Source organism: Megascapheus bottae, chromosome 27, assembly GCF_031878675.1.
Source record: "Megascapheus bottae isolate mThoBot1 chromosome 27, mThoBot2.hap1, whole genome shotgun sequence".
NCBI lineage: Eukaryota > Metazoa > Chordata > Mammalia > Rodentia > Geomyidae > Megascapheus > Megascapheus bottae.
Window position 1 is genome coordinate 18,001,112 of NC_143535.1, and position 18,583 is coordinate 18,019,694.

General features: G+C 43.4%; 1 protein-coding gene across 1 annotated transcript in view; it reads right to left on the reverse strand.

Annotated features, from left to right (window-relative positions):
- Nucleotides 1-1,741: 1,741 nt before the first annotated feature.
- Vps26b (VPS26 retromer complex component B) overlaps nucleotides 1,742-18,583 on the reverse strand; it is a 28,858-nt gene continuing 12,016 nt past the window's right edge. The window contains exons 2-6 of the mRNA XM_090319713.1: nucleotides 15,246-15,402; nucleotides 8,498-8,662; nucleotides 5,675-5,850; nucleotides 3,462-3,604; nucleotides 1,742-3,092 (exon numbers count right to left, since the gene is read on the reverse strand). Of these exons, the coding sequence (XP_090175839.1) occupies nucleotides 2,946-3,092; nucleotides 3,462-3,604; nucleotides 5,675-5,850; nucleotides 8,498-8,662; nucleotides 15,246-15,402 (788 nt within the window). The 3' untranslated portion in view covers nucleotides 1,742-2,945. The remainder of the gene's footprint in view (nucleotides 3,093-3,461; nucleotides 3,605-5,674; nucleotides 5,851-8,497; nucleotides 8,663-15,245; nucleotides 15,403-18,583) is intronic.

The following is an 18,583-nucleotide window of genomic DNA, read 5'->3' on the forward strand; positions in this document are numbered from 1 at the left end:
CTTTTCTTCTAAAACTTCATGATGGTGACTTATACCTGTTATCGAGGAGGCTAAGATCTGAGGATTGAGGTTTGAAGTCAGCCCAGACAGACAGCTCTGCCAGTTTACCAGCCCCACCCCCCCCCAAAAAAAATCCAGCAGTGAAAGTATGGTTCAAGTACTAGAATGCCATCCTTGAGTGAAAAAGCCAAGTGAGAACACAAGACCCTGAGTTCAAGCCCATGTACTATCAAAAGACATCTCATTTCCATTGGGTGTGGCAGAGTACTCCTACACATCTCTTACACCCAGGCTGCTCCTTTGGCGGCTGGGAAGATGGAGGGAGCCTCTCCCATCTACTTCTACCCTTGCTAATATTTACTTAGCAAATAGCAAAATGTAGGCATAAGTTCCTTGGTCTTGTAACACTCATTGAAATGCATTTTTGGACCTTCTAAACCAGCCTTTTTCTCCAGCCTCTAAAGTCCTCTGGGTCTTAAAGAGGTTTAAACCATGAATAGGTTTTAGAGTAAGTTGCCAGATAGAGGTAAAACCTAAATTTGCTTTCTAGCCAGGCACTCATGTAAAACAGGTGCCCATCCTTGCTGATCAGGAAGCTGTCCACTGAGAAAGCAGGCGCCGTGGTTGAGTTGGAGTGAGAATCTTTCCCTGAATGTCAGAGGTAGGACATTGTAAGACAAGAGACCACAGAATCTGGTGGACCATGAGCACAATGCCTCTAAAGCCACGGGGGCTTCCTTTAATTAGAGACCATTAAAACAAGTATTCTTTTTTAAAATACAGCCATTGAAAAGACAACACATTAAGAAACATGTAAACACTGCAGCTGCGTAATTACAAGTTGCACTGCTTGGTTTAGTACCTGTGCACTCCCAGGTCTGGGGACCTTAAAGGAGGGGGACAGGATGCTTCCCCTCACTTTCACAGTTGGTAGAGAATAGAGGAGAACCGGGGCAAAGTCAGAAAACTAGACCTGGCTATACATAGCTCGAAAGAAACAAAGCAAATTCTGTCTCTTCTAGAAGGAAGGTTTAGGATGTTAGGAAAACTGGTGGAAGAGTTTGTGTTGTCAGTTGGGAGGCAGAGGAATTGACAAATGCTCTTTAATTAGAATACTAGCTGTTAAAAGGAGGCACACCAGAGCCTAATCTCATGCTCTGAAAATGGCAACACCACTGAACCCTCACCTCCCATATACTGAAGCCCAGCCTCGATAATCCAAGGGCAGCTGGATGGATCACCTTGTTCCTCAGGGATTGTATTATCGCATCTGAACTTGGGGTCTGGTATGGGGGAAGCCTTTGCCTTCTTTGGCTCTGAAGAACTTACTTAATTGTATCCCCCGTGTCTTTCCCTAAGCCTCCACTCTGTTTCATAATTCCTGTCTAGTCAAGGCCCAAGAATGCACTGTTTTCTGAGGAAAAGAGGGGTCCCCATTTTCCACACTGAGAGACAACACAACAACCAACGCTCTACTTTCCAAATTGCCAATAACGCAGATCACCAACTATGGTACTCATTGGCCACTGGGGTCTGCCTGGTTTTGTATAAAGGGAAGAGGGGCCAATAGGAGAGTCATTCTGACCATTCCCAGACGAGGCAGGGCAGGCAGTAAACACTTTTTCAACCATAGACCCAGACACAGACCATCAGAGAGAGAGAGAGAGAGAGAGAGAGAGAGAGGGAGGGAGGGAGGGAGGGAGGGAGAGAGAGGGAGAGAGGGAACGCTGGGGGGGAGAGGGAGAGAGAGAGAGAGGAGGGTAACAATATCTAGGAGAAGTTTCCTATTTGTGTTTTTCAACAAAAAAGTACCAGTGGTCTTAACGTTGGGTCAGTGAACTGGTGAAGATGAAGGTGTCATTTGGCGAACAGAATTACTCTGAGCTGGTAGCAGAGTCCTCTGTGGGGCCCCTAATCTTCCTCCCTTAATTTGCAAGTAGAGGGAAGAAGGTGCCAGGGATATGGAGATAAGAACAAAATTTCCAAGTGTTTGGAACTAAGCCCTAATTCCCAGACATTAAGTGGGGATTTGGGAGTGAGAAAGAGTCCACTCAGGGAGACAAAATGATCCTGGTCCCTTCCAGGATATCTGCTTAAAGTAGATAACCACCATGCCTAGGGTTTGGGGACCACAGTAATACCTAGCACAGGGAATCCTGTGATCAGGGAAGACAGGTTGCCACGTCGTGTCCTTCCCCAGTCTCCTGTCTATGGTGTGACTGACCCCAGGTTTCTCTGTGCTCAGGTATTTCTTATGGGTGAAGTGACTGTCAGTTCCAGGCCCTTTCACTTGTTCCTGCTCCAGGATGCTCCTGACAAGCCCGAAAAGATGGGGAAGAGAGGTGCCCTGGGTCCCAGGAGTGATAGGCCAAAGAGGTGGTTTGTGGAAACTTCAAAGCACCTCAACTGAGACTCCCAGAGAAATAGCTTCCTGATCAGTGTCTTTCCCTATGTAGGATGGGACAGTCCCAGCTACTCTTCCAGCTGCTACCTGGTCCAGGATGGTCAAGGGGAGTGTAAGACATGACTACCCGGGTGTCTGAAGGCAACTCTGCATCCCAGGGACACACACAGATCCTGTATCAGGAAGCCCAGAGAACCAGGAGCCAAGGACGCATGCTTGCAGCTCTCCTCTGAGACACCAGGCAGCCCCCAGGGGGAAGCTGGCTCTTCCTTCCCAGAGAGAGACTAGCTTCCTAGATGCTCCCTCTCCCTAGCTCCCCCATCAGCTGCAGAATCTTAGGGAGACTACTTCCCAGCCCAAGGCCCCTTTGTGTTCTTCGGAGAAAAGAACTGAAAGTCAAAAAAACATGATTTGTTTTCAAGATTGCAAGTAACGGTCAGCAGTCAACACCATCCTCCCCCTTCCCCCCGCAGCCCCAGCCGCTGGTGTTTGGTAAATGGAGATGCTGGGCAATAAGCCCAGCCTGCTTCTTGGCCGGGGCCTACTGCCTGCCGTTGTTGTCTGTCAGTGGGTTGGGGGTCCGCACCTCACCCAAGGAGGCTGTGCCCTCGAAACGCTGTGAGGCGACAGCTGCTTGGTGGGATGCACTCTTCCTCACGATGTCCCCCTTCCGCCACAGCACCACTTCCTGCAGGATTGGGGGACGGGGGTGTGGGGAGGGAGAGAACAGGAAGCCTAAGAGGGAGGCTTGAGAATGAGAAGGATCTCCCACCTTGGTCCTGGAAAATCTTAGGCAGGAATCTTCCTCTACTGATCTGTGCCTAAAGCAAAGGCTGCCTCTACCTCTTGTCCCTGCTGTGAGGCAGGTATCAAGTGGGAACTTTCATTCTTGCTGTGGGATTTTGGATAGCCTGATGTATCCATCTCTTGTGAAAATCACAAATGGTATAGACTGACTAGATACCTCTCTTGGCTTTGGCTGTTTAATATGTCAAAATGTAATCTACCCTTTCTGTGTGGTCTCCAGGACACTTTAGGGTCTGCAGGGGGCAGTCACCTGCTGCTTGAAGTATCGCCGCTCCTCTTCATCTATCAGCACCAGGTTGAGGTAATAGCGCACAGAGAACTTCTTGTTGATGTCCCGCATGGTGGGTGTGAGCTCATACCCTGCCAGGAAGAGCCGGATGGGAATGGACTCTCCTGTAAGGAGTGAGGCAGGAATCAAGGCAAGGGACAAACGTCTTCCCCTCACACACACTCCATCTTATACCAGCTTTGTTTCTGAAGTTCCAGCTGAGCGAGGCACAGAGTACTAAGCAAAGGCTTCTGCCCTTTGGATGTTGTGCTCTGACTCCCAGCAGCTGCTACAGAAAAACTAGGTTTCTTCCAGTTCCATCCCAGTAGGTACCTTTGGCCTGCCTTCTCACAGACTACTGCAGAAAAACCTCAAGGAGCAGTTGAGTGTGAACGACATCATCGTTAGGGACATTGTTGTTAGGCATCTTTAGGTACATGCAATGTACCTACTATGTTTTCAAGACGCAGTTGTCAAACCCCATGGGGGACAGTCATCCAGCAATTATGACATTGCCTCCCTCCATCCAAGTTAGAGCACGCCCCACAACACATCTCCAATCTAATATGGATCAGTGGGGCAGGGGAAGGCCTAGAACGTAGACATGCTTGTTCTGGTCCTTATTCTACATTAACCCATTTATGACTTCTGACTAAGTGTGTTGCTTTCTCTGGACCTTTGTTCTCATGTGGAAAAGCAGAGAATCTAACTTCACAATACTTTTGATCCCTTTTAGCTCTTAACACTGTACCTTTTTTAGTATACAAAGAGCAAAATTTAGGGCAGTAATTCTATTGGGAAAGGCTAAACCTACAATGTGCTCTAGATATAAAGAATCTTAATTAATCTGTGCTTTATATCATCTTGGGACCCCATTCCATTTGTGCATGAAAAAATGACAACTATCAGAGTCAGGACAGCGAGGTCTCTGGGCTGAATGTGCCCAGTGTTGCAGGCTACTAACTCTGTGACACTCCTTCCATATGAAACAGCCATGGGAATACATTGGGTAAAACCTTGGACCCAGCCAGCACTTCACTCTGCACTGCTGATGAAGAATGTAAATGTTCCCATGCCATGATAATCATCTAGATCCTTTGAATTACAAACAGTTCTGCTCATCTCAGATGTAATATTAGCCTCGTGGGGTAGGAGATGACCATTCCTATGGGGTTCTGGTAATGTCTTATAGTACCTTACAAGGCTCCTTCATACTAGGTGAGCAAATTCAGAATGACTGATTTTTACCAGAGCTAAGTGATGAAAATGACTGCCTTGTATAGATTCCTTAAAAAAAAAAAAAAAGATGGCAACTAGAAAGAGAAGTAAAATGTTCATACTGTTTCTTAACTCAATATTTTTTTACTTAATTCTTAACAACAACAACAACAAAAAAACAGGTCTGATTCTTTTTTTCCTCCTTTTTGTGCCAGTACTGAGGTTTGAACTCAGGACCTGGGTGCCACCCCTTAGCCTTTTTGCTCAAGGCTAGCATTTTACCAGTTGAGCTATTCGAACTTTTTGTTGGTTAATGGAAGATAAGAGTATCTTTGAGCTGGACGCAGTGGCTTACGTCTGTAATCCTAGTTACTCAGGAGGCTGAGATCGGAGGATTGTGGCTCAAAGCCAGCCCGGGCACTAAAGTCCTTGAGACTCTTATCTCAAATTAACTACTAGAAAACCAGAAAGTAGGGCTGTGGCTCCAGGGGTAGAGCGGTAGCCTTGAGCTGAAGAGCTCAGGGACAGTGCCCAGACCCAGAATTAAAGCCCCATAATAATAATAATAATAAAAGGAGGGTCTTGAATTTGTCTAGTTTGTCCTGGCTGGCTTCAAATGGAGATCATCAGATCTCAGTCTCCTGAGTAATAAGGATTATAAGCATGAGACACTGGCACCCAGCTTCAGGTCTAATTCTTGAGATTACATTTCAAGTCTAAAGTTCTGTCTTTCTCCTTATGTGTGCAGGGGACTGATCCCAGGGCCTCATGTAGAATGCTCTACCACTGAGCTATCCCTTCAGATTCAACCTTTCTGTTCTTCCCTTATTGGTTCCCACAATGTACACACAATTAGAGACTAGGAAATCACAAGTTAATAGGCATTTCACTTCAACAATGTTACCTCTTAAGCTCTTCCCATATCCTGTACAGGGCCTGGAACCAAAGGTGTGGTGGTAGAGGACCAGGAGGCTCACCTCGTACTGGCGCCCCATCCATGATCTCGTACTTGGCTATTGTATCGTTTTCATGGTACACATTGGGGCCCGTGCCTGTTGTTTCCCGTTTGATGATGTCTATTTCCATGTGCTTGATTTTGATTCTCACCAGCAGGAAGTATATCTTCCCTACAATGACATCTTTCAAGTGGTATCTGAAAAAGAAAAAGTGGGGGAAGTAAGGTGGTGGTGCAGTGGCTGGTCTGAGTTTCAGTAGAAAGCATGCTGCCAGGGCTTCCCATGCTCATGGAAGATCTAGTTTTCCTAGCGTCACCCATCTTCCTCTCCTTGCTGTCATGGTAAAATGGATTACTTAATGTCCTTTACCCAAATCATGATGATTCCTCTTCTTCCACAGCCTCTGCTCAAAGTATATCTATTCTACATGATACTTCACTCATTCATATGTATGCATCTGTTCTTGCCTTATAGACGCATACTTTAGTATTTGTGTTTTTAAAATATCTTTGTTTTTCTTATGTTTCAGAGTCTAGTCCTACAAATCAGGTTTCTCCCTTCCTTCCTGTTCTCCACACAATATCTCTTGGGAACTAGGCCTTGATAGCTTACAATCAACAGCTTTATTTGCTCTGAGTTGGACAGGCCAGGCAGAAGCAGTAGAGGGTGATGGGTGAATCTCCCCTGGAATCAGTGTCTGCTTTCTGGGCTCTGCTTGCATGGCTTGTGTTCTGTATGCTTGGCCTAGTGAACATAAACACTTGTAAAAACTTCAGAATTCAGCCTCCTTATATGATAGGGTTAAAAAAAGGAAGTTATAATAGGACTGAGAATCTGACCAGAAAATGAAGAGGGGGCAGAGACAGGAGGTAAATCCAGATTTCTAGTCCTCAGATTGGCTTCTCCAAGGGGTTTTAGCACCCTTCTTCGTCTATTAGGAAGGCTGCAGAGAACTGAATAGATAAGGAGGGTACATCTTCTGCTAGCTGCTGCCTTTAGCAGGTACCTGGCACATTAGTGGACATCACCATACAATGCCCAGAGAGGAAAAAGGGAAGAAGGCAATTTCCATGCCAGGCCCAAACTGGCCTGCCTCTTGGTTCCTTGATCTTCAGATAGGCCAGGCCAAAAAGGGTTTATTCCAGGTCATCCTGGGTTCTAGGCCAGAGAGCAGAACTTCCTGTCTGTTCTAGGTACTAAGTATATTCTTACTTTAGAAAATTTTGTTCCCAAGGCCTGTAACCATCTAGATCAGCTTCTACTACTCAGCCTCAGGTAAATAGTAGCTCTGGGGCTGGGTGAGGTGAGCAGAGCAAGGAGGGATCACAGTCAGACTACAATTGTACACTTCGTTGTTGTTGCTATTGTCAGACCTGAAGCTTGAACTCGGGGCCTGGGTGCTATCCCTGAGCTCTTTTTGTTCAAGGTTAGTGCTGTACCACTTTGAGCCACAGAACCGCTTCTGGTTTTCTGGTGGTTAACTGGAGATAACAGTCTCACAGACTTTCCTGCCCAAGCTGGCTTTGAACCAAAATCCTGAGATCTCAGCCTCCTGAGTAACTAGGATTATAGCCATGAACCACCAGTGCCTGGCTTTCACACTTCTTTTTAGGGCTCTATGAGTAATATTCTGTTTATTTTTGCATATTTGGTTTCCAAACATTTTTCGGGACAGATTCAAAAGAAAGATGCTTTTGAAACTGCCAGGCTTCAAGAAAATTTTGTGATTTACAAGCAGTTAAATATTTTGGTGTTCTACTAATAAACACAGTTTAAAAATACACACACACACAGAGACACAGACACAGACACACAGAGACACACACAGACACACACACACACAAAAATGACAACAAAATACAAGTTTCCCAGCTTATGTGTTAAAAGAAAAGTTGTTTTTCTCTTTTTGTTTTTTAGTTTGCCCATATTGAAGTTTAAACTTAGGGTATTGCACTTGCTTGCTTGGCACTCTGCCACTTGAATCATGCTTCCAGCCTACTTTTGTTGCTGGTTATTTTGAAGATAATCTCATATATGAAATCTGCTCCAGAAGGCTTCTAACTGTATCCATCAGATCTCAACCTCTTAAATAAGCTAAGACTATAGGCACAAGACACTGCAACCTAGCCTAAAACAGTTTTTAAGACCTTTATAAAAATGGATTGGACATTTTTGAGTACAACTCATTTTAGTCCAAGAAGGAAGCAGCAAACTATAGGAAACGTTTGTTTTCTTCACTGTGCTTTCTAAAGACCCAGAGGAAACAAGTCATAATGGAATTATATTCTGTGATTATTCTCATTCGCGGAAGGAAACTGCTATACCTGGAATCTAAAACAACCTGAAAATTAGTTGGCTTGACATTAAAGGCAACTCTAGAATACCACTTAAGCTCGCATATTGTAAGCTAAGTGAAGTTTTGATTTCTAGGTCCACTGATCTGGAACTAATTTATTATAGGCATTTACTATATTGTTTCTGTGTGTGTGTGTGTGTGTGTTTTCTCCCCTTATAGCACATCTCTAGAATACAGTAGAGTCCAGATGTTCCAGTACTGGGGATTAAACTCAGAGGTTGCACTCTTGCTTGACTCTTTTTTTTTTTTTTTTTTTTTTTTGCCACAAGGCTCACACTACCACTTTAGTCACAACTCCACTTACAGCATTTTCTGGTTAACTCTCCAGTTAAGAATCTCAGAAAATCCCTTTATTTTAGTTTGTTTCACCCAGGCTGGCTTTGAATTGTGATCCTCATATCTCTTGAATGGTTATGATTTCAGACATGAACTACCTGTGTCCAGTTCAACTTAAGAAATTATTCTTCCATGTTGCTCAGGATACTTACTTAGATTTATTATACTCGAACTCGATGTGCAGGCAGTCCTCAATCCCCACTTCCATCTTGATGGAAGAGTTCAGCTCGGGGTATGTGCTGAGTGTGTGAACTACAATGTCCATCTCTTTGACAACATCATTGAGGCGGCGGCTTATGGTGGCTCTAAGGAAATACCTGGAGGAGAAGAAGCTGTTATAAATGAAAGTTCTCCCTCTGCAGGTGCTGCCTAGATACAGGCACCAAACTGGCACGCTTGAGAGAATCCTTTATGGTGGTTTTTAAACTTCTGGGGCTTCCTATCCCTTTGAGAATTTATGGATTCAGAAAACAGTACACATAGGCATCTACATCCAATTTTTCCCCCTCTAATTCTAGGGAATTGTAAGACTCATTCTTGGAGCCCATGACCTTGGTTTACAGTGATTTTCCTGCTCTGAACTTCAACAGCATGCTGTTTGCAGGCCTTTCATGGCCCTTACCACTATCTTCTATTTGTTATGGTGGTGGTTGTGTTTGTGTGCAGAACCTGGGTACTGTCCCTGAGCTTTTGTGCTAAAGGCTAGCACTATAACACTTGTGCCACAATTCCATTTCTGGCTTCTTAGTGATTGATTTGAGATAAGAGTCTTGTACTTTTCCAGCCTACGTTGTCTTCAAACCACCAACCCTCATATCTCAGCCTCCTAAATAGCAAGGACGATAGCTAGAAGCCACAGGTGCCAGCTTCTTCCATGTGTTTTTATGCAGGTTTTCTTTCTTCATCTAACACATGGTTTAAGCATAGGAATCTGTCCATGATTTTTTTTTTTTTTGCCAGAATTGAATTCAGGGCTTCATACTCTCACTTAGCTTTTTGCTCAGGGTTATACTCTACCACTTGGGTCCTAACTCTACTTTTGGCTTTTTGCTGGTTAATTGGAGATAAAAGTCTCACAGGCTGGCTTCAAACTGTGATCCCCAGATCTCAGATTTCTGAGCTAGAATTACAGGCACGAGCCCCTGGAGCTCTGCAGTCCCATATGCTTATATTTGCATTTCTATTCATCTTAACAATGTTTGATCAATAAACATTTTTCAGGTCTCTCAGGATTAAGAGAAGAGAATGGGAAGGAGAAGTTAAGGCAGTTATTCAACCAGAAAACTTATTGAGCTAAGCACTGTGCTAGTCATGGGATGAATAAGATAGCCTCATGGGAAGCTCACAGTCCACTGGGAGAGATGGGCAAATAAAAAGAAAAATTAGTACTCAAGGGAAGTGCTAATTGAGATACTGCAATTACTGAAATACCTTCACGTAAAGCAACAGAGGCTGAGTTTGAATAGCAAAGAAGTCTAGTTCAAATTTGGGGAGGAGATTGTGTCACAGGCAAAGGGTTAGGAAAAAGAAGACACAGAAGCTCAAGCGATAAAGTACTAGACTTGAGCTGAAGAGCTTAGGGACAATGCCCAGGCCCAGAGTTAAAGCCCCTGACTGACCCCCCCCCCTCCAAAAAAAAAAAAAAGGAAGAGGGAAAAGACAGATATAAATAGATAAATCCTTAAAGGTTTAACAGGTCCAAGTTCTGCGGCCAGTCTCTTCAACACCATCTGTCACCTAGATATAATACTATACTAATAACCTGATAGGGGTAGAGAACATTTCTTTAATTGCTGCTTTTAAATGACAGTTGATCTCCCACTGCCTGTTAAACATTATTGTTATAACCATAGGCTCACCACATCAACTACATATTTGTGCTGCTGTACTTCATGTGGCATGTACTGCTTTTGGTTCATTAACTTCTGTCACATAGCCCCAGAGCCTGTGTTTTGGAAGATGTTTTTTTTTTTTTTTTTTCACTCTACCAATGACAGTAACCATTTTCAAGTCCAGGTTTGTTACTTTCTCCCTACTCTGCTTTGTGCTGCTTTTATTTGGGGCCTAAACATATCTCTGCATCTTTACCCCTCCACTTCTTCCAGCAGCAAACCTTTTCCATTTGAAATAACCACTCTCTGGATACTCATTAGAATCACCAAGGGAGGGAGGAAGACTGAAAAATCCCACTGCCTGCCTAGACATACCTAACATTTACTTATTCTGCCAAGGGATACAACCTTTTACAAAGCTTCCCTACTGATTCTAATGTGGGAACTGGGTCTGCCATCTTGATCCTTCTGCTTTTCCTATTTTCCCCAAGTATTCAGTTTCTTTAAGGTTAGAGGCTTTTTCCTTTGACTTTACAAAAAGCTACAAACGAATCCTGAAAACCCTCTTGCTGTATAGCCTAGGCTGGCCTCTTGCTCAGTTTTCCAAGTGCTGGGATTTCAGGCATCTTGAAGTTACACTACCTACCTACCACAGCTTCTCTTTCCTTTCTTCACAGACAGCTGTCATAAGACAGGTCCTGTGGCTGACATCACCTTCTTTACCAGCTGGTACTCCCAACCACTTCCATGCAATAGTTTGTGTGGCCTTTCAGGTACCACAACAAGTTCTCCTTTTCTCTGAGTGGTACAAAATCATTTCCTTCTCCTTAAGCTTCCCTGAAGGTTCTTAGAGATGCAGAATCCTAACAGACCCGCTTTTCTTCCTAGCCCTGGCAGGTTCTGATTTTTCTCTCCTCGCACTGCTTCCTCCTTGGGAAGATAATTGGCACTGGACTGTCTTTGTACAAGCTGCAGCTCTAATCTCTGCTCCGCCCTGCATACTCAGAGCCAGGACTGTACTTTCAGACTGGTGAATATTTACGGCTCTCTATATTGTAGTACTTCAAATTCCTCTCTGGAATTGAATGAATCATCTTATTTCCTCATCATTTCTCCCTCCTCATAGTTCTTTCTCTTTCTGTGGTTGAAGGCCTCCACTCAGTAAATTTCACTGTTGTCTATTAAATAACTCAATTTCTGCCTGTTCCTGTCTCCACCAAAGTAAAACTCTTAGCTACCTATCAGTTCTGTCTTTGAGTTCTTCCCATCTACAAATACTACATAGTAACTTTAATTTTTAAAAGAACCAGTCCTCTGACTGGTTTTCTAGACTAAAAGTCTAGGAAAAAAAAAAACTTTCCATATTTCTCCTCTGCCTATATAAGATTCCAGCTAAAACTCTCTGAATTTTCCCAGTTTTTCAAACCGCCTCTCGTTCTCAACATGAATCCTAAAGTCTTCATCTAATTTGAACGTAATGCCTTTTTTTGGTTTTATTAATGTCGGAACGTTTACATTGATATCTTTTTGTGCGAGTACTGGGGGGATTTGAACTCAGTGCTTAAACTTTGTAGGCTGGTGAAATATCTCTCTGCCACACTTCTAGCCCTGGCCCAAGTGACTAAGATTTTTCAGTTTTTAAAATACAGTCTCACTTCCTGCCCAGACATGTACTTTGAGACTCCTCAGTGTCACCAGACACATGTACTACAATGTCCACAGAGTATGCTCTACTGGGTTCAGCTTCCCTTGTGTGGACAGGGAACCTCAAGGACTTTTCTGCCCAAGTTGACCTGGCACCATAATTCTCTGAACCTCAGCTTTCCACGCAATTTAGGATTACAGATGCATGCCACTGCCCTGTGATAAGTTGAGAAGGGGTCTTGAGAAACTTTCTGCTTGAATGGCCTCGAGGTGATTTCCAGCCTCTGTGGTAGCTAGGATTAAAATAATGAGCCAATAGCACCCTTCTTTGCAATTATAAACTTAAAAAAAGTTTTAGCAAGGTTCGATGTTAATGTAACAAAGGAAGGAGAAATGGAGAGAAACATTTCCTGTTCCCTATGCAGGAAATGGGAGTTAAAAATTCTTATGACTTGTTGTTTCGTCATTGTTTTGATTGTTGGTGGTACTTCTTTGCTTTTTGGTGCCTGTCCTGGGGCTTGAACTCAATGCCTGGGCACTGTTCCCTGAGCTTTTTTACTCACTGCTAGTGTTCGGCCTCTTGATCCATAGCTCTATCAGCATTTTTATTTGGTAGTTCAATGGAGTTAAGATTCTCACAGACAGTCCTGGGGGGGCGGGGGGTGTCCAGCTACAATCCTCAGATTTCAGCTTCCCTAAATAACTAGGATTATAGACGTGAACCATCATCAGTGCCCAGCTTTGATGTTGTTTTGTTTTGAGACAGAGTTTTGCTATGAAGCCCCAGGCTGGACTTAAACCCACTATATAGCCCAAGCTGTTTTTAAAGTCAAGGTCCTCCTGCCTATGCCTCTTGAGTGCTAGGATTACAAGCATGAGCTACCACTCCTGACCTCTATTTTAATTCTTTTAAAGGCACAGTTTATGACATGAAATGTATTCATCCTGTTATACAATTATTAACACTATCCATCTCCAGAAATTTCCCATCAACCTCAACTGATGAATTATAACTTTCCCATTTCCCCATCCTCTCAGCCTTTAGCAACAACCACTCTACCTTTTATGTCTATGAACTTGACTCTACTTGTAAAGGGAATCAAGTTGTATTTGCCCTTTTGTGATTGGCTTGAGGTTCATCCACATTTTAGCATGATAAAATTTTCCTACTTAAAAGGCTGTGTCATAACCCACTGTACATACATACTGTATTTGTTTATCCATTCATTTACAGATGGAAACCTAAGTTGATTTTATCTTTTAGTTATTATGAATAATACTGCTATGAACATGTGTGTACAAATACCTGCCCTAGACCCAATGTTCTTCTAGACCCAATGTTTTTATCTTTTGGGTAAATAAGTGAAATTGCAGGCATGGTGAGTTTTTGATTAATTTTATGTGTGTATGTGTATAGGTATGTTACTGTATGTTCTATCACTGAGTTACACCCCGTAGCCCCATGCTTAATTGTTTGAGAAACCACATGTCTTAAACACCTTTCCTGCTAGGCGCTGATGGCTCACGCCTGTAATCCTAGTTACTCAAGAGGCTGAGATCTGAGGACCACTGTTCAAAGCCACCCCAGGCATGAAAGCTGTGATTAACCATCAGAAAACAGGAAGTGGTGCTGTGGTTCAACGCTAAACTTGAGCTGAAGAGTTCAGGACAGCGCCCAGGCCCAGCGATCGACAAAACAACAGCAACAACAAAAAAACCAACAAGAAAAAAACACTTTTTCTCTCTGACATAAAAATATGAAGACAAATCCACTGGGAAAAATATTGCTAGGCATGATGGCACACACCCATAATCTCAGTAATTCAAGAGGCTAAGGAGACTGCCTGTGCTATACAAAGAGACCCTGCAATTTAAAAAATAGGAAAAAAAATAATAAAAAAGGTTGCTGCGGGGCCGGGAGTTTGGCCTAGTGGTAGCATGCTTGCCTAGCATGCACGAAGACGCGGGTTCGATTCCTTGGTACCACAAACATAGAAAAAAAGCCGAAAATGGTGCTGAAGCTCAAATGGTAGAGCTCTAGCCTTGAGAAAATCCAAGGACAGTGCTCAGGCCCTGAGCACTGTCCCAGGACTGGCAAAAAAAAAAAAAAAAAGTTGCTGGGCACCAGTGATTTGGTCATCCTAGCTACCTAGCTACTCAGAAGGCTGAGAGCTGAGGATCTCAGTTCAAGCCCCATGACTAACAAAAAAAAAGGAAGAAAGGAAGAAAAAAAGAGTTCCATAGTCAAGCTTAAGTGATATGAGAACCCTCATTTTTCTGTCTTGAGTGATAGGATAAAAGACTTCCCGTTTCTAGTGGCGATACCAGCAGTACTTCAGCCACGCTGTAAACACCTAAGAGAGATGTCTATGAACACACTTCTGGTGGTAGAGGAGTAGGTGGGGATAGCAGAAGGAGCTATTAGCCTTGCTACAGTCTGTATCCATCTAAGTCCAGACTTCACATGATAAAAAGCTGATCTTTTCAGATAGTATCAATACCAGGGATCAGGTAGTCAGTGACAGAGGAGTCTGCTTTATCCCATCATATAATCTCAAGGTTAAATCTAGGCAACTATAGTTGCTGTGTGTGTGCGCGTGCGTGTGCGCGCGCGCGCGCGCGCGCGCGCGTGTATGTGTGTGTGTGTGTGTGTGTGGTGTATACCTCTTCTAGCATCAGTGTGTATTGCATATTTTATGGCTCCAAAACTGGGGCCATAAAAGCAATTCCATGCATGTATAATGTGTGTAAGATCTTTTTTTTTCAGTGTTGAGGATTGAACTCAGAGCCTTGCACATGCTAAGCAAACCATATACTGCTAAGTTACGTTTCAGCCCTATGTTCTTTAGTTTTTAAAATACTATGTGACATCTTTTTTTTTTTTGACCCACAAAGATGGACAGACGTAGAATCAGAATCCAAATCTGTATCTCTCACCTTTTTTTCAGGTAAGAAAAGTGAGTGATGGTGTGATGCTGTTGTATGGCAGAGCTAAACATGGGTTGGCATCTCTGGACACCCAGCCAAGGGGCTCACTGATTCAGTTACTGTTGAGTCTCTCAGAATTTTAACTATTGGCTTTAAGTACAGCTAACTATTATTTAAAGGGAAATTATATCAACTTACAACTAAATGAGCTACAGTAAAAACAAGGGTAATAAATACTTAAAACTCATGGCTCCCTACCTCTGTATCCTGGGATGACAGGATGGTAACCATATACTGGCCACACCATAAGCTGCAGAAACCAACAGATGCTTTCCTCCCAGAGAACTCATGTTGAACCTGTGCACCAGTATACCATGGCTTGCCTCACTTCCCTCTCCATGTTAGGCAAAGACCCTGGGAAAGAGGAACTGCACCATGTCCTGCTCACCTGGGGCCGATTCTGGAGCATAATGGGGAAATGACAGGGATGACTTACCGTAGCTTCACATTCTGCCCGGTGTAGGATTCATACGGCTTCTCCACATGGGTGAACTCGAAGTCAAAGGCCTGTGACTGGGTGATTTCACCGGGTCGGGCCAAGTCCTTCACCAGGGATACAAACTCATGGTGGTTTCCACGATCATAGTAGAGTTCTGAAGAGCAAGAGAAAGGGAGAGGGAAGGTAGGGAGGAAAGAGAGGAGAGAGAAGAGAACAGGGGGAGAGGTTTACAGGTGTATATAACACCATGCTTGGCTGCCTCCTGCATCTTATATAGTGAGATCCCATGGTCGAAAGAGAACCAAATATAATGTTGTTCCAAAACACTGCACCATTAGCAATTCAGTAACTGTGCACCCCAGTGAAAGTATAAGAAACAGTGGCTGGGGGTTCAGGCATAGCTCAAGCGGTAGAGTGCCAGCCATGAGCAAAAAAGCCACCTGAGCACTTGAGACCTTGAGTTCAAGCCCCATGACTGACAAAGAAAGAAATACAAAAACATAAACAAAAAACAAAATAGAAAAAAAAACCCAAACAGATTATCCTGCTAACATTTCTAACTTTTGAAGAAATATGCATATTTATTCATATCAAAGCCCTGAGGATAACCCTGTAAGATTGTTAAGGTTAGGCCTTACTACTCAATCGTGTAGGAAACTGGAAGAGCATGGTTGCATGACTGGCTTAGAGTTAGAGTTATTTGCAGAGCTTCATCCTATATTCCCCCGAGCCTGTGATATGCTGTTAATGGGAGAAACAACACAGCCTGCTTCATATAGGTTTCTTTTCTTTTTGTCAGTACCAGGATTTTGAACTCAGGGCCTTGTATTTGCTTAGCTTGCTTGCTGGGCAGGTATTCTACCACTTGAGCCACATCTCCAGCTCAGCTTTTTGCTGGTTATATGAGAGATTAAAAATTGTGAACTTTTCTATCAACGTTAACTTTGAACGCCAATCCTCTAAGTTTCTGTCTCCTGAGTAGGTAGGCATTATAGGCATGAGCCATGAGCACCTGGATTCATAAGGTTTTGTGAGAAGTACGGGAGTTAATTTTGGGGAAATTTGGGGGGTATGAGCAACTCCTATTGCTCAGGTCAGTCACATGGCCCATCTGACATGGAAATTTTAATGATATTCTTGCCATCTCATACTTCTGTATGATTCAGAATTCTCTGTGAGCTATCTGGAGCTCAGATTGCTTCTAAATCTAATAAGCTCTAGGGGGTGCTAGAACCACACTTTGAGAGGCATGGCTCCTAGTTCATGGTCTTTAAGGAACATTTCTGGTGTTTCATGTTAAGTTCAGGTCCCTATCGATCTTATTTTATGTCTGCCTGTATTTGTTTATACACTTATACATACACACACACACACACACACACACACACACGCATATATATATATATATATATATATATATATATATATATATATATATGATCTTTCTTTTCCACTTTAGACCAAAGGCCTTTTAAAAGTGAGGCCTATTGGAACTGGGAGTTTGGCCTAGTGGTAGAGTGATTGCCTAGCATGCACGAAGACCCAGGTTCAATTCCTCGGTACCACATACATAGAATAAAGCCAGAAGTGGTGCTGAGGTTCAAGTGGTAGAGCTCTAGCCTTGAGAAAGTCCAAGGACAGTGCTCAGGCCCTGAGCTCAAGCCCAGGACTGGCAAAAAAAAAAAAAACAAAACAACAACAACAACAACAAAAAAACGAGGCCTATTTGCTACTGAGGAGGATGAAATCTGAGGATCAAGGTTCAAAGCCAGCCTGGGCACAAAGGGACCTGAAATGCTTTTTTTTGTTTGTTTTTTTTTTTTTTTTTTGTCAGTCTTGGGCTTGGGCTCAGGGCCTGAGCACTGTCCTTGGACTTTCTCAGGGCTAGAGTCCTACCACTTGAGCCTCAGCACCACTTTCAGCTTTTTTCTATATATGTGGTACCAAGGAATCAAACCCAGGTATTCGTGCATGCTAGGCAAGCACTCTACCACTAGGCCAAACTCCCGGCCCGACCTGAAACTCTTACATCCAATTAACCTCTAGAAAATGGGAAGTGGAGCTTGGCTCAAAGGTATAGGGTGGTAGCCTTGAGCTGAAGCACTCAAGGACAGCGTCCAGGCCAAGTTCATGCCCCATGACCCTCCCTTCCCCCCTCCCCAAAATGAGGCCCATTCAAAAGCGGATATCCACATGTAGAAAACTGAAACTGGATCCCAATCTGTCACCCTGTACTAATATATATTCCAAATGGATCAAAAGCCTCAACGTAAGACCTACAATCATGAAAACTACTACAGGAAGGAGTAGAAGAAACATTAGGACTTCTTGATACAAGCAGGAACTTTCTGAGTAAAGTTCCAAGGGCTCAACAAATCAAAGAAGGAATCAATAAACAGGACTGTATCAAACTAGGAAGTTTCTGCATTGCAAAGAAAATAGTTAACAATCTAAAATGACAGCCTACAGAATAGGAGATCTATGTTACACAATGGCCTAATATCCAGAGTATACAAAGATCTCAAGAAACTAAGGTCTCAAAGAATCAACAGCCCAATTAATAAGTGGGCAAGTAAGTTAAATCGTGACTTCTTAAAAGAAGTAAAAATGGGGCCAGGAGTTTGGCCTAGTGGTAGAGTGCTTGCCTAGCATGCACGACATCCTGGGTTCAATCCTCGGTACCACATACATAGGAAAAAGCTGGAATTGGTGCTGAGGGTCAAGTGGTAGAGCTCTAGCCTTGAGAAAGTCCAAGGACAGTGCTCAGGCCCTGAGCTCAAGCCCAGGACTGGCAAAAAAAAAAAAAAAAAAAAGTTACCAAAAAAAAAAGTAAAAATGGCCAATTGATACATGAAGAAACCCTCAACATCTTTTGCCAAAAAGAAATGCAAACTAAAACATTAAGATTCTATCTCATAGTCAGAACACTATTATCTAGAATATGAACAAGGCCTCAGCTGGGCGTGATGGCTGTAATCCTAGCTACTCAGGAGCTGAGATCTGAGGATCACTGTTCAAAGCCAGCCTGGGCACTAAAGACCATGAGACTCTTATCTCCAGTTAACTACTAGAAAACCAAAAATGGGGCTGTGGCTCAGGGGGTAGGGCAGTAGCCTTGAGCTAAAGAGCTAAGGGGTAGCACCCAGGCCCAGAGTTCAAGCTCCATGACCCCAAGCTGGCTTTGAACCACAATTATCTCAGGCTCCTGAGTAGCTAGGATTACAGGCGTGAGCCACCAGCACCTGGGTTTACAACAAAATTCTATTTAGAAAGAATGATACTGTCCATTTGCATGGAAATTAAAGGACCTGGGAAAATATGTTAAATGAAGTAAG